Source organism: Vigna angularis, chromosome 1 (assembly GCF_016808095.1).
Source record: "Vigna angularis cultivar LongXiaoDou No.4 chromosome 1, ASM1680809v1, whole genome shotgun sequence".
Classification (NCBI taxonomy): domain Eukaryota; kingdom Viridiplantae; phylum Streptophyta; class Magnoliopsida; order Fabales; family Fabaceae; genus Vigna; species Vigna angularis.
The window spans coordinates 8528553-8543957 of NC_068970.1; the positions used below are offsets into that span (position 1 = coordinate 8528553).

A 15405-nucleotide genomic window follows, 5' to 3' on the forward strand; every position below is an offset into this window, starting at 1 on the left:
GTACATAGTGATTAGTGAGAAGGATTTATTAGCACACCACTTGTGTGCCAAGAAAGAGAAGGAAACAACAGATGGATGGTCAGGTTTTATGGTAGGTGACTAAACAACCACCTTGTGCTCACATGTCTTCTTTATGTGTATTATAAAATCTACCTTTCTATCTCTTCATGTGTAATGCCTTTGGCTACCTATCCCAATTTTTCAACACCTCATTCATTTCTCTTTGATGCAAAGAAAAATAATTACCCCACAAACATGTCACCTTCCCAGTTTTTCATTATATAATTAACTACATACATCTCTCAATGAGTAAAAAAAAAAATAAGAGTACCATTCTGTGGCACAGTACCACAGATATCAGTTAGAATTCTTCAACTTTCAAAAAGAACCAAAACAGTGAGCTTGAACTTTTCTGAACTGAAACTTATTCTACCAATAACATATGGCACACGGAAAATAAAAAGAAAAAAAAAAGAAACCAGAAGAGGAAGAAAACAGTGTGTTATGAGCTAATTGAAAAAACTGAACAAAAATAGAAATACCCTGATGATGAAGAAGAAGAAGAAGCATAGCCTGTAAAGAATTAATGAAATGAATGCAGAAACATCTCTATACAGTTTGAATCTTCACTCTGAAGTAGCAGCACTGATGGAATACACTATGTCACCTTTGGCTATAAGATCAGGCCTACCAGTGCCTCCTGCTTGTGGTTGTCTTGTACTACCCACCAGGGTCTGTTAGAGTCAGCATGACTATTGCTTTCTTCCTCGGTAGCAGCGGGAAGATTAAGATCAAGGAAGTCCCTGATTTCTGCCACTGGTTCCTGGAGTACAACTGTTTGAAAGTTTCTACTCTCAGACCCACCAGTCATATGAGATCTCTTGTGGCCACCCAAGGCTTGGCCTGATGGAAAAACTTTGAGGCAAATTGGGCACTCGTGCCCCTTGCTCTTCTTGGATTCAGTAACTGTTTCCACCTCATCATGAAAACCGGCACCCTGTTGGTGTTCCCCAAGATACTCACGGTCAGTGTTGTTCACGAGCTTGTGTTCGGTTGTTATTGGATCAGGAGAGAGATCAGTTTCAATGCTGTTTTCGCTGCTCTCATTTTTCGAAGCAAAGCATCCCTTGATCTTCTTGTGGCTAGCTCTATGGCCTCCAAGAGCTTGGTATGAGTGGAAGGTTTTATTGCAAGTGGTACACTCAAACTTGCCTCTCTTGTGAGAGTTCTTGCTTGATTCAGGTTCTGAAGCCTTGTCCACCCAGTTCTTGTTTGACTTCAATTCAGAGCCGATAAGCTTTGTCTTGATCGAATTGTACTTGTTGCCGGTAGCAGCGGACTTTGATAAAATTGATTCTGGTTCATTGACTCTGCTCCTCCCACGTTCCCCTTCTGAATCCTCCAATGCAGACACATATTGAAGCTCAGAGTTGTTGACCTTTTCATATCCTTTACTAGAAACTCCGCTTTTGTTCGCTCCAAATCCATGTTCAGTAGTCTCCACAGTAGCAGCAGTAGTAGTCAAACGCTGCGAACTCTTTCCTCTGATTGAGCTGGGATTTTCCGAATTCCCAACCTCCCACTTATTATCACTTTGCTTGATCATTCTTGCTGTGTTAGGCGTGAAGTCAGTGCTGCCATCAAATTTGGCAACCAGATTAGTTCGAACCGAAGATCGAGCTTCGAAATAAGCAGAGTTGTTGTCAGAGGACTCGGCAACAGAATGAGGACCACTCCAAGGACTCACATCCCTACTGAGCATCATCAAGCTCATAGCAACCTCTTCTTGCTCCTGCTCAACTTCAGAGAGAGAAGAGGAAGGATTGGCAAAAGACACAACCGAAGAAGTTGCTGCGGCAGAAGCAACCGTGTACCTTGTTCTTCTCTTGGACCTTCTTCTCTTATTTGGAGCAGTTGCTTCGTTATCAGACTGACTATCCATGACCACCTTAGCATTAGTCCACGAATCTTGATCTTCCAAGCTATCAGAAGCTCTCTCTTTCTCGGAGTGGCATTTCATGTGACCAAACAAGGCCTTCCAAGAGTGGAACGCTTTGCCACACTCTTTACAGAACTTGTCAAACACCAAAGCGTCTTCGCTCGAATGATCCGAGATTCTCCAAGTCTTCTTGGGGTTCTCTCGGAGGCCATAGCCAGCGTTGGTTGCAGCAGCTTCGGAATCTTTGTCTCCATCATTGTTGAGAGACGACGAAAAAAGCTTCCTCGTCGGAAGCTTTTCTTTTTCCTCCGACGACAAGTTGGTGATATGAGACCTCATGTGGCCCCCCAAGGATCTGCCACAAGGGAAGCACTTGCCGCAGAACTTGCACGCGTGTTTGAATTCTTGAATTTGATCTCCTTCCATTGAATTCGGTCACGGATCAGTGAAGCAAAAGGGTTGGCCGTTGATTGGAGGCCGAATCAGAGAGAGTCCAGGAATGCTGAATTCATCGATCTCGTGACACCAATCAGAGAAGAAGAAAAGTACAACCGAAGAGACCCAGATCAGATTATTGATGTGAAAGTGAGAAAAGCTGCATCAGGGTACCCTTTTGCACTGAGGTTCTTGGAGTTCCCACAAAATTTGGAAATCTAAGGAAGAAAAAGAGGAAAAAGGAAGAGATGTAGAATGAGAAGTGAAGGAAAGGCAAGCAAAGTAGAAGAAGGAGGATTATGGTTAGTTGAGTTTGGAAGAAAAAATGAGAACTTGGAAGAGGTGTGGTTACCTTTGTTGGCAATGATGGCGAAGAAGAAGAAGAAGAAGAAGAAGGGAAGAGAGGAGAAAAATAGGGAGAGAGATGATTTCTCTCTCTTCTCTCTACTTGACTATATTTGGAGGAGAAATCCATGCATGGAAGCAAAGATAAAAAAGAGGGAGTGGTGAAGAGAGAGAGGATAGCAGCACGTGTACTCAACCGAGGATACTACTCCACTCCTAATCGAACGGTATAAGATGTGTCCACGTCATCATCCAACAGGCGAGGAACCTACGAAAACTAACTGGAACCCCAACTATTCCTTCCTTTGTCTTGCTATTAAGGAAATGGTTATTGCTATTTCCACCACTCACTTTCTCACACTTGAAGTGAAAGGTTCCACCCTCCGGCCGTTATTCTTTGGACTTTCTATTAGTGAATGGTTTTTATTTGAGAAATTAGAAAAGATTTTGAAGTGGGGCCCATGCAAAGCCTGCTCCTATGCCCACTGTTTCCTGATTCTCTCTTTGGCACGTTTCGAGGGCATTTTCGTAAACCAAAACTCCCCAACTCTCTTAAGTTAGCTTCTTCTACTTTTCAACTTCCTTTTCCCCTTAGTCGCTCAGCATGCACCTTCTCTTAAATATTAAATCTTTCTCTACTTAATATCTTCCTTTTCTTTCACATCTTATAAATTCATTTAAATTTAAATATCACTTCTTAACGTACCTAAACATATATAGGATGAGAAATTAGTACTTATAATGTGATATTTTTTTTCTTTAAGGGCAACAGAGATACAGCTAAATTCGCTTGGCATGACAGGAATTGTTTAAATTGGTTAGGTGGACTCTGAAAAGCATTTAAGAGTAAGAAGTTGGATAAAAATTGTAAGGCATAGTTTGTATAAGTAAAGCAATGCTAATTGTAATTAAGTTTAAGGGAAACATGTTGGGTCTGGGTGTTTCCCTGTTTTTGAATTTTCTTTCATATCACACGTACAAACTCTTAAATAAAAGTATGAGAGAAATGATAATTTGGTGAAGGATCAATTTCCAATATTGACGTTACACATAAATGATTAAAATCATATAATTTTGGGTCGTTGTCATTTCAAGTATTTTCAATGGATAAAATTTGTGGTATGTCCCCACCCACACCCCCTGAAAACCAGTGATGCGTTTTTTTCTATTATGTCGCAACGGAGTAATAAATTGCTCTTAGCACTGAAATTTACCAAATGCAGTATTCAGATTCTTCTTTCTGTTATTAATTAGTTCACAGGTTTATATTCATACACCTAATAGTACAAGAGAGAACCCACGATGCAGGTGAAAACTCTGAAAGCTAGGTCAAATATACATTTACTGTCATTAAAACATCGCATAAATTTATGTTTTATATATATATATATACACACACGCTCAGATTTTTAAAATTAAAGAGTTAATCTGAAACAATAGTAAGTATAAACTGTTGTCAATTCTTTAATGATATTTTTTGTTCGATTCTTATAAATTTAAAATAGCAAAAAGTTAAGACTGAAATTCTCACTACAGTTGAAGAATAAGCATTTTCATAATGCTTTATACAGACATGTCAAATAAAATAAATAGAATAAAATCAACAAATTTATCATATATAATAATTTATATTTAAAGAACAGAAATCATTGTTACACGTATAAAAGGAAATAAAATCTTACACCATATGTTGGTCTGACTTCATTTTCTCACTTAAAAGGTATTTTTATGAGTTAAAGTGAAAATAAAGTTTCAAAAATGAAGTTGAGATGAGCTGAAATTTTTTTATTTAATTAAGTTTTAGAATTCCTTTTAAGTTAAAAATTTGTTTGGAAAAATAGAAACAAATTTTTGTTAATTTTTAGTCAACATATATTTATGTTAGAGATAAAAAAAAGTCATAAAAACATTAATTTATGCATTTAAACCTTTCAAGTTTTTTTAATATAAAAGTACTTTCATTTTAAAATATTAATTTTAAGAACAATATCTTTATTAAAATAAAAATATATAAATTAAATATAAGGGATAAACAATAATTTAAATTTCAAAATGTAGATATTATCTATTCATTTTAATGATAAGTTTTTATTTTAAGTAATGAACGTTTACAAATAAAACATATAATATTTAAATTCTCTATGTCAAACTAAGACTTCACAATACATAAAATCATTTTAAAAATAAAATAAATATGTAAGAATTATTTAAATAAAATACGGTGAAGTATTCAAATTCAGAAATCAATCAATGCTTATATAAAAACTTTAAGAAACCAAAGAAAAAGAAATTGGTATTAATAAGCTCTGTATAACAATAAAAAATATATTTTTTGCTAGTTTTATTAAAAGTAACTTAGAATTTTGTATCATACATATGACATTAAAGTTTAAATGTTCTCAATTTTTACAAGGAAGTCAAATAGGATATGTTTTTTTTTTATAGCTGATAAAAATTTTGATTACTACTGGTAAACTAATAAGAATGATTTTTGATCGATTAAGAGTGTAAAACTTTTTTACATATAATCATTAAATTCTATATTTTAAGCACTTACATCACAAGAAAAATATGCCTAACTTTTATAAAATTGTCTCATAATTAACACAAATGAATGTAATCCAATGCATTTTTTTACCGAAAGGATATGGTGTTGGATTTCAGAGTAACAAAGAAGAATATCTTATTGTTAAAATATCTTGATACAATCACTTCCTTTTAGTTAAAATAGACATCATAGAAACTCAACCTCCATTCTAGAAGTGCGTGAGGGAGAATATTTGCTTAATATATTTTTTTTAAAATTATTATTTTTATTTATTATTTAAATTTAGAAAATGAAAGTTAAAATATTTTAAATATTTGATATTCTATCACATTTATTCTATTAAAAAGTATAAAAATAAAATAAAATAACAAAACTTTCTGTGTATAACATATCTTTTATGTTTTGAAAAGCCAAGTGTACTAAATTTCATGCACAGCGTATCTGACCTAACCTAATGTTTCCAATAGAGAGAAGGGAGATGAAATATTGAAATAAAAATATTATATAAGAAAAGTAGATGTAGATGTGATTAGCAAGAGTTGAATTAATTAGAAAAGGGTATCTGAATAAGATTAAGCATGGTTAATTCATTAAGAGAGGTTGAATAAAGAAGTAGTACAAGCTGTCTAGCATCGTGACTTGTGAGTGCCTTGTTATTTTATGACAAAGGGTGCATATTGGATCTTAGTTTCTCCTAATTTTCTCACTATTATATGCTCACACATTGGCCACCATGGCTACCTTTAAAAGGGTCAAGACCCAAGTAAGTGCCGGCAATTTTTCATTTTTCAAGCCGGCCACCTTCATTAACATCACTGTCTTATTACCACTCAAACAACTTCACTGTAATTACTTCATTTTGTGCCTCCTTTTGCCGGCAACTTAGTATTCTCGTTCGCTGTATTTGTCCATACTTTCGTTGTTCTAATGGCTGATATATATATCCACTCACAGAAGAAGAACCTTCATATGCAAAAGGGTAGCATTAGAATATGATGTTTCAAAATAATATATATACCATATGATTGGACTTTCTATCCCTTCCTGTTAATTTTCTATTTAGGTAACATGTGCATGCACATAATGCATGCGGTGTGCCTAGCACCAGCTACCACACCTTCACTCGATGTACACTCTCCACATTTTTTAGCCTCTATCAAAAATATATGCTATTTATGTGTATGCCCTTTTGTGTATATACTAATCTGAAAAGAAACTGTGTATGGACTTGTGAGAAAATTGAGTAATTTGATGAGAAAAGGCCAACAGAATGGAACTTCCGTTGTCATGTCATCACTTTTTTTCCTTTAAAAATTGGAAGTAGATGGATAATGGATTTACATCATGATGATGGCGCACGTGAAAACTTAAATTTGGAGAGCACGAGTCGTTAAAAGTAACGCTGCATTGAACGGTACTAAATACTGAGGTACATGAGCTGGTGTACTGGAAGAAATTTGAAGCATAAGAATTTAACAAACTCAGAGGCAGATGCAAAATCTTTGGGTCCACAGAAGAAAAATAGATGGGCCAAAATAAATATTTAACGAGAATACAGCTGAGCATATAGTTTGCTTCGATGTGGTTGAACTTCTCTGTACTAACTGGTATATAATAGAGTACAACGCAGAGAATTCACAGAGCAGACTTGTCTCTTTTGGCCCTCATTAAAGCATCTGGAATCTGTCAATCTCTCCATGCCCCCCAAACAAGCTTCACTTCTGGGGGAAGATTTTTGCCTTTGCAAAACTCATAACAGAATTAACAAACATAACCACCAAACATGTGGACAGTGGACACAGCTTTAACAAGTACTTAAAGAGTTCGAGTAAGAAATGTATAAACTTTATCTTACAAGCCAGTTTTGTTAATTAAATTAGGTTTAAAATTCTATTTATTAACATGATATAAAGTCACAAGTGAGAGTCTATTTTAACAAGATTTATTGTTGGGTCTGTTGTTCCGATCTGAACCATCTACTAGTTTCACTTAGGAATTCACCTTCTTAACAATGTAAATGTATTAAATGATTTGGAAGAGTGTTTTGTCATACTTATGTTACTGTTGTCTTACTCAGATACAATTTGTTTATGATAAAAGATACTTATGGTCTTGAAACTAAGGGAACTAGCAGAAACAGAATTGGAAAAAAAAGTTAAACACTCAGTGGTTAGTGACTAGTCAGACTACTTGTGTTCCACTCTAGAGAATGTAGTAGCATATGCGGTGTCAGATGCTTTTCTTAAGGTTTGTGCTAGATTAACCATTCAAAAGGGTAGCTATATCCGTGATCAAGTTCTGAAAACAGTGTCGGTGGCAGTTGATTGAGGTGAGGCATACACGTGCTTTAGTGTTTAGACAGAGCTTAGTTTTGCTTAGCTCTTCCACAAGCTCTACCTTTTCTTTAATTATAGATCTAGTTGTTGTTAGTCTTAATTCCTAACCACCCTAAAGTTGCTTTTGGAGAAATTACCTTCATTCATGTCGCATACTGCTCTTGATGAAGTTTGATGATGTACAAAATGAAAGCTCAAATGATTCTGAATGGCCTACATATGTAGGTGAATTCAATGCACATAATTGCTAACAAGCACTTGATTTCAAAGCTTTCAAGCTGCTTTTTGCAGACACCCTCTTCGTGTAATTATCAGAAGAAGAATTGTAAAAAATTAGACAGAGGTTAGTTGAAGATGTAATAGATGTCTTAGCCACCTTGTTAAGGTTTCGATTTTTTATTGGTCCGTTTAGATGTGGCCGAAACATTAGTGATTGATGTTACAAAAATGATCAGAAAGTAGAACTTTCTTTTCCTTTGGTGGGTGATTAGATAGTAGCAGATACTGATTTGCTGTAAGCAGGGTAGGCTTTAATCAAGTCCCAAGCTTGTATTTTCTTTTCAGAAAAGTTCAGTTAAAAAAATGAGTATTACCCTCACAGATAAATAGAAAACAAAAAATCGACAATATAAGAGCATTTTTTTTCTATATAGAAGGTGTAGCTAAAAGGTGCATGTGTTGCTTCATTGAAGCTAAAAGGTGCATGTGTTATGGAGAGGAAGTCATCACCAGAAATGCTTTGGGGATACTCAAAAAGAATTATTAAATTTACATGTAAGAAAAGGGAGTTTTGTCTGAGTAATAAAATAAGTTTTGTGATAATGTGGGACCACACCATACCTCTGCTTTTATATGAAAAGTGAGACTTGGTGTAGAAAACCACCGTTATCACGTTTCTACCTTTGTATTTTGGTGCAATTGGTTTAACCACTGAGTACAAAGTGCAAACAAAGCAAAATGTCCTGCTCCAAGTTAATTACAACCAGACAACATTCGAAAATATTAACCTAGAAAACTGTTCCACTAGGAATTCTTACCTTAAAAATTATACGGAGAGGAAGATGAATCGCACTCTGCAACAAACCTCAATTCGGAAAATATTTTTTTAACAATTCTTTTTACATTAGTCCGTTTTAAATATATTATTAAACCTAATTCATGGTCAAAAAAATTGTTAAAATATCGGGTCCTTTCTTAAAACCTCTTTTAATTATTTAATGGCTCAATTCATTATCTCCTCTTCATTATCATCAATTTATCGTAAGTATCAAATTTTAATCGAATCCTTCACTTTTTTTTTCTTAACTCATCCTTTTCTTTTCTTTTTCTTTTGTATTTTCATTCCTGTGGCTACACTCCATTTAATTATAAATCTATATTTCCTTTTTAATCTTCCTTCTTTCATCAGTTTACTTTTCCTGAAGCGTTAACGTCTTTTCTAATTAACTTTTTCTTTATTCAATTTATGAGAAAATATGTTTAAATTTTAGAAATTTACGAAACTAATTTAATTAGTATAAGAAAATTTCAAAGTTCAGTAGTACTTGAAATGTTTTATGCCATTTTATCTCTTACTTTTTCATATTTTTTCTGTCATTTGGATCAACTTCACTCAAAACATTATTAGCTTCCTTAAAGTTACTTTTTTTTGTTATTATTTGTCAATGTTATTTCTTAATCAACGTTAGAGTTACTTCTTTTCTATTAACATAGATTATACTTGAGAATCATTTATCGATTAATATTAATTAGGATATCAACCAAAGTTTTTGTATTAATGTCTATTAAATTATTTTCTCTACCAAATTAAATTATGGATTTTAATTAATATTTATATAGGTTGTTTTTTTATTAATGTTGTTGGATTATTTATATGCTCATGTAGGTCGCAACTATTTTTCAGTTGATTAATGTTAGTGAAATTACTATTTATTTTAAAAGCTGTAATATTTTTTTTATATATGTAATATTTTGTTTTTTTTATTAATGTCAATAATGTTATTTAATGATAAGTTTTTATATTTCGTTAGAAATAATAGTACGAGTGAGTCTCACTTGAAATAAAAATGAATAAAATAACTAATATAAAAAAATACCAACAAACCTATTACTTTAAAGTTTTTAAACTTAAATTTATTGTTTTAATCATAACTAATTGGTATTATATATTTAAAAAATAACCCTTTTTTCTGTACTTTTCCCTATCTTAATAATAACTTAATTAACATATTATTTCCTTGCAACTAAAATGTCGTCTTTCTAATTTTAACATTCAGGGAAAAAAAATCAATTCATTTGTCATACTTTAGGGTTTAGTACAATGTATCTTCAACTTTCACTCTAACTTTAATTTGATGTTAATATTAATGTCCTTTTAATTACTTGATCGACCATTTACCTTGTTGATATTTTTTACAATTTGTTACAAGTGGAGAGAAATTTTATTTGATTGAAAGTGTTATTTTATTGTTTTGTGACATCTACATATAAAAAAAAGTCAGAAATTGGGAGAGTTAGTGAATATATAGATTTATTTGAAAGCATGACCATGTTTTTCAGTTGTCACTGCCGTGGAAGATGATGAAGAAATATATTTTAAAGATTTTAGAAATAAATGAGCAGCGGTGAAAAGTAAGAAGTGTGATATTTCATAGACCGCAAAACACGTTACATCACATGCATTATTCTTCTCCAGAAAAGTTCTCATCAACTTACTGCGTCTTAAAGCGTGTTTTTTTTTTTTTTCTCGCTGCTGGAAGCGTCTTAAAATTTTATTTTCTTAATATATACTGATATATAATTTTTTTTTATTAAACATAACTTTAGTAACTTTGATTGAATATATATTACGTGTAAATTTTGTCCAAATCCTTGGCCAAAGCAAAAGAAACAAAAAACAGAGCAGCAGAATTCATTAAAGGTAAGACAAAAATGAAGATAAGGAAATACAAAGTACTGAATAGCCTTGTTTCCACAAAAATAGCAGGACAAAACAAATGAACTTAACCCGTAAATAAAAAAGAAAAAAGATGGTGAAAATAAGAGTATTGAAATTCTTTCCCAGAGTGAAAAAAATAGGTGTGTAACATGTGATTCAAGTGCGAGCTACAAGTTTAAAGTTTCGAGACTAACGTTAAATAAGACAAATAAATAACATATAAGAAAATAATTGTAAATTTATTTTTAAGATTTTAAATTAAAACTGATCTTTTAATTTTTTTTTTTACATGAATTGGTTTATAATTCATTATACTTAGTGTATCCCACGAAAAATGTAATACTATCTAACTTTTTATGTTTTGGTTTTTAAAGAAAAACCTGTGAAAAGATATACAATTCTAGAAAGCCGTGTTATTATGCAATTATAACGCTTAAATCATGGCAAAAAAAAATCCAATAAAAGTGATGACAACATAACTTTTTTACACACTTCCTCTAAAGAGATTATTTACATATCAATAAAAAAAACATTACATTTTAATAATTTAAATATTCAAAGTGTTTATTACAATAAAAGTTCTCGTATCAAAGTGTTGAAGTATAGGAAGAAATTATTCACAACAACAATCATATGAAGTAAAGAGTTAGCAAAAATATATTTTACACAATCAATCAAAATTTAAAAAAGGCCAAGTTATGATGAGATCAAAGATTAGAAAGGACTAAGTTAAGAAAATGATGAGATTAGAAAGGAATAAGTTATGAAAATGATGAGATCAAATATGTGAGACACAAAATATTTAAGATTAGAACAAGCTAAAGAAAGCTTTGTCAAGATCACAACAAGCTAAAGAAAGCTTAAAAATAAAACATTATTTAAAAATTGTAGTAAAATAACTGATTATCACTTGAAATAATTGATTATTTAAATTAAAATCAGAAATCACAATGTTTTTTTAAATAATCAATTACCACTTGGACATTATCACTCATAATAATTAATTAAGTAATAATTAATTGTTCAGTTAAAATCAGAAATAACAATGTTCTTTTATTAGACAAATGAAAAGTAAATTACCACTTAAAAAGAAATATATTTCCTACCTTTAGATTAAACAAAGTAAGAATATTTCTAGTATATAAAAACATAAGTCAGATCTCTTAATTCAACATAGTTTTTTTCTTTTTAAAAGTAAGAATTTTATAATTTATGTTGGGCTTAATTTTTGTTATCTAAGAACAATTTTGTATAAGAATTGGATAATCCTAGTAATGTCTCATGTATATATTTTATGTATATTAAGCTGCTTAAAAAAACAAACACAAGTTTTTTAGCTAACATTAGTAAAATATTTTTTTGACCAATACTAACTATGATTTTCTATTGGGACCAATGAAATTATTTTTAGTTGATATAAGTAAAAATATTTTAGTTGACATTATTATGCTTTTTCTTTGATATAGGTTAGGCTGTTTCTCAATAAATATTGATCAAGGTGTTTTTAGTCAATGTCGATTAAAGTGTTCTCCACCAAAACATTTGAAAATTTTTAGAATTTGAAGTAAATGAAATGATATTACAAGGGGTAAATATCATGGAAGAAGTAAACTACAAGGGAATCAATGCATCACTTGGATTTTTTTTATAAATATATCGACGAAAGGGGAAAAGTATAAATGAGTGTGTGTTTTTTGAAATGGATGGTTTTTCTATTTACGTTTATTCTATCAGTGAAACATTTTTGATAAAATTGAAAAATAGTTTTTACTTAATGAATATCTTGGGTTTTTACCTAGTAGATTTTTCTATTAGTTAATGTTATGCAAAATTTTGAAGGCAGATTATCCGGGGAGTGCAAAAAGAAAGTTGAGGTAAAAAGTTGAATCGGTTACTGAGTTGAGAAGCATAGTCTCTGATTTTCAAACAGACAATCATCGATTCTTAACTTTTGTTTTGTTTGGGGGCTTGTGTTCACACATGACGTTATAGGTAGCATGGTGAGGAAAATCAGATTCTGCATATGTAAAAAAGTGATTATTGGATCCCACTTGTTTTGCTTCTTCTGCACCAAACAATAACCTTGCCTCACACTTCAAGCATCACACTAATTATTTAGCAGTATCAATGATCCAAAACAACCACTAATTTTATTCAAGACAATTCTTGAGAAAAGGAATTTGAATTGAAAATAATTCAAATTTAATACTTTTTAATTTCTTTGAAAGCATAAATGCTTGTCATATCAGTTTTGAACTTACAAATTTATTTATTATTTAATTAAAAAGTTTATTGATTAGACCTAATTTTTACTTAATTATAATTTCATCAGTGCGATCTAATTAAGAAGAAATAAGAAACAAGAACAATAAGAACCCAAATCCCCTTCATATTCTTAGTTATGTATAGAAATTATTCTGCAACACCGAAGAAGACAGACACATTTCATATCTTACATATAAGGGAAAAAAAAGCATGAAATGGTGAAATGAGAGCAAAGACAACATGGTCTTGCTCAATTGATGACGTTGATGTTCATGAGCCATGGGTCTAAAGGCTTCCCAATTGAGTAAACAATGAATCCAATTTCCCTTAACTTGTGAACATCCAAGATGTTTCTACCATCAAACACAAAAGCTGGTTTCTCCATGTTCTGGTACACTCTTTGATAGTCAATTGTCTTGAACTCATCCCACTCTGTAAGAATGCATAGTCCATGAGCATCTCTAGTTGCCTCATAAGCATCTCCAACAACACTAACCATTGGGTGCTCCCATTCAACACCATCCGTACACAGCTCCTTTTCAATCTCATTCTCAGTAACGCGTGGATCATAGATGCTCAAACACGCGTTATCTCCCAAAAGACCTTTGCAAACATCAATTGCAGGACTTTTCCTTGTGTCACTCGTGTCCTTCTTGAAGGCAAACCCCAGAATTGCAATCTTCTTACCAGAAACTGTGTTGAACATTGAACTCACAACCCTGTGCACAAACCTACTCTTTTGGTACTCATTCACCTTGATCACTTCTTTCCAGTAATTTCCCACTTCAGTGAGGCCATTGCTCTCACATATATACACCAAGTTGAGTATGTCCTTTTGAAAACAAGAACCACCAAAACCAACACTGGCATTGAGGAACTTTGGCCCAATTTTGGTGTTTTTGCCGAGAGCAAGAGAAACTTGTGAGACTTCGGCCCCGGTGGCTTCACATAAAGCAGACATAGCATTGATAGATGAAATCCTTTGAGCTAAGAAGGCATTGTCAGCTAACTTGGACAGTTCTGCCGACCACAAGTTTGTTGTTATGATTCTGTCTTGAGGCACCCAATAAGCGTATATGTCCTTCAACTTTTGGATTGCATCTAAACCTTGAGGGTCTTGGTTCCCTCCAATAAGAACCCGGTCAGGGTTCAGAAGGTCTTGAATAGCTGTTCCCTCAGAGAGAAACTCAGGATTTGACAGAATTTCGTACTTGATACCCTTGCTTTTACTGTTTTGACTTAGAATTTTCCCAATTGCCTCAGCTGTTCTCACTGGGACAGTGGATTTCTCGACAACAATCTTATCAGAGTTGGAAACATCAGCTATCATCCTAGCCGCACTTTCCCAATAAGTTAAGTCTGCAGCCTTACCGGCTCCAATTCCTTTGATTTTTGTGGGGGTGTTAACTGAAACAAAGATTATGTCTGCTTCGTAAACGTGCTTTTCCACATCGGTGCTGAAGAGGAGATTCTTTCCTCTACACTGATTCACCACTTCTTCTAGGCCAGGCTCATAAAAAGGGAGTTTCTTGCTATTCCAGGCTGATATGCGAGACTCAGATATGTCAACCACAGCCACTTCAATGGACGGACATTTCAGGGCAATCACAGCCATTGTAGGACCCCCCACGTACCCAGCTCCAATTCCACATATCTTCACCATTACAACCTATCAAGTTCAACACATTTCAAGCACACCAGTTTCAGATCATAAATTTAAGATTATTTTCAAAACCAACCACAACCATTATTAACTGTATCCTTATTTTATTGCTGAGAAATATCTACTGGGATCCGGAGAGATAAAAACGCCAGTAAAATCTAAACACAGGATTGACACCACCCTACTCAAAACCTTAAAGCCAATCAATTAATAGGTTTTTGATATTTATATAATCCTCTAGTTTCTCGTTTCAATATAAAGTGAAACTTAAGCTCACACATTCCCAACCATATCAAATGTAATAAGCAAACTCTGACACATATATGTTATCGATGAGCAGAACGAATAAAGTAACAAGAGTTCAAAGTACCTTGTATTATATCTGTGTTCAAAGTTTAAACTTCACAGCAAAAGGATCATACGAGAGAAGAGTGTTTGTGTATAGATGATAAGATGAGAAATATTGTTAGAAGACAATAGATTTGGAAAAAGCATGAGGACAATGTCTTTAAAAAAGATTTTGAAACTTGACTTACGCAGTCTATTTATCTGCCGCTAAAAAATTGTTTGAAAATTCACAAACAAATCAGATACATAACGCTATTAAATTTTTATAATTACTTATGTCCTTCATTTTACATTCAAAAATTATTATATTTAACTATGGATAAACTAAATTCATTATTTCACGTTTTGACCTATTGATTCTATATTCACAAATTCATCAAACAAACTTATTAGTAGTATTTTTACCTAAAGTTAAAAACAATTTCTGTAAAAAATGAAATTAGTGTTAGGTGGGAGAAAACAAGAGATCAAATCCAAATTGGCTTATTCATGCTATTTTCCACAATGCCAAATTCCAATAATTGATGGCCATATGCCAAATTCCAGGTATCAGCAGTAACACATGTCACACCATTTAAAGTGTTTAAC

General features: G+C 32.7%; 2 protein-coding genes across 2 annotated transcripts; both read right to left on the reverse strand.

Moving 5' to 3' along the window:
• Window positions 1-258: 258 nt before the first annotated feature.
• LOC108335682 (uncharacterized) lies at window positions 259-2842 on the reverse strand. The gene is made up of 2 exons (XM_017571781.2): window positions 2727-2842; window positions 259-2592 (listed from the first exon to the last, which is right to left on the reverse strand). The coding sequence occupies exon 2, from the start codon at window positions 2363-2365 to the stop codon at window positions 674-676; it is 1692 nt and encodes a 563-aa protein (XP_017427270.1). The 5' UTR covers window positions 2366-2592; window positions 2727-2842; the 3' UTR covers window positions 259-673.
• A 10077-nt stretch (window positions 2843-12919) lies between these two features.
• Window positions 12920-14973, reverse strand: LOC108332572 (UDP-glucose 6-dehydrogenase 1). Its single transcript, XM_017567894.2, has 2 exons — window positions 14840-14973; window positions 12920-14475 (listed from the first exon to the last, which is right to left on the reverse strand). The coding sequence occupies exon 2, from the start codon at window positions 14467-14469 to the stop codon at window positions 13057-13059; it is 1413 nt and encodes a 470-aa protein (XP_017423383.1). The 5' UTR covers window positions 14470-14475; window positions 14840-14973; the 3' UTR covers window positions 12920-13056.
• Between the last annotated feature and the right edge of the window lie 432 nt (window positions 14974-15405).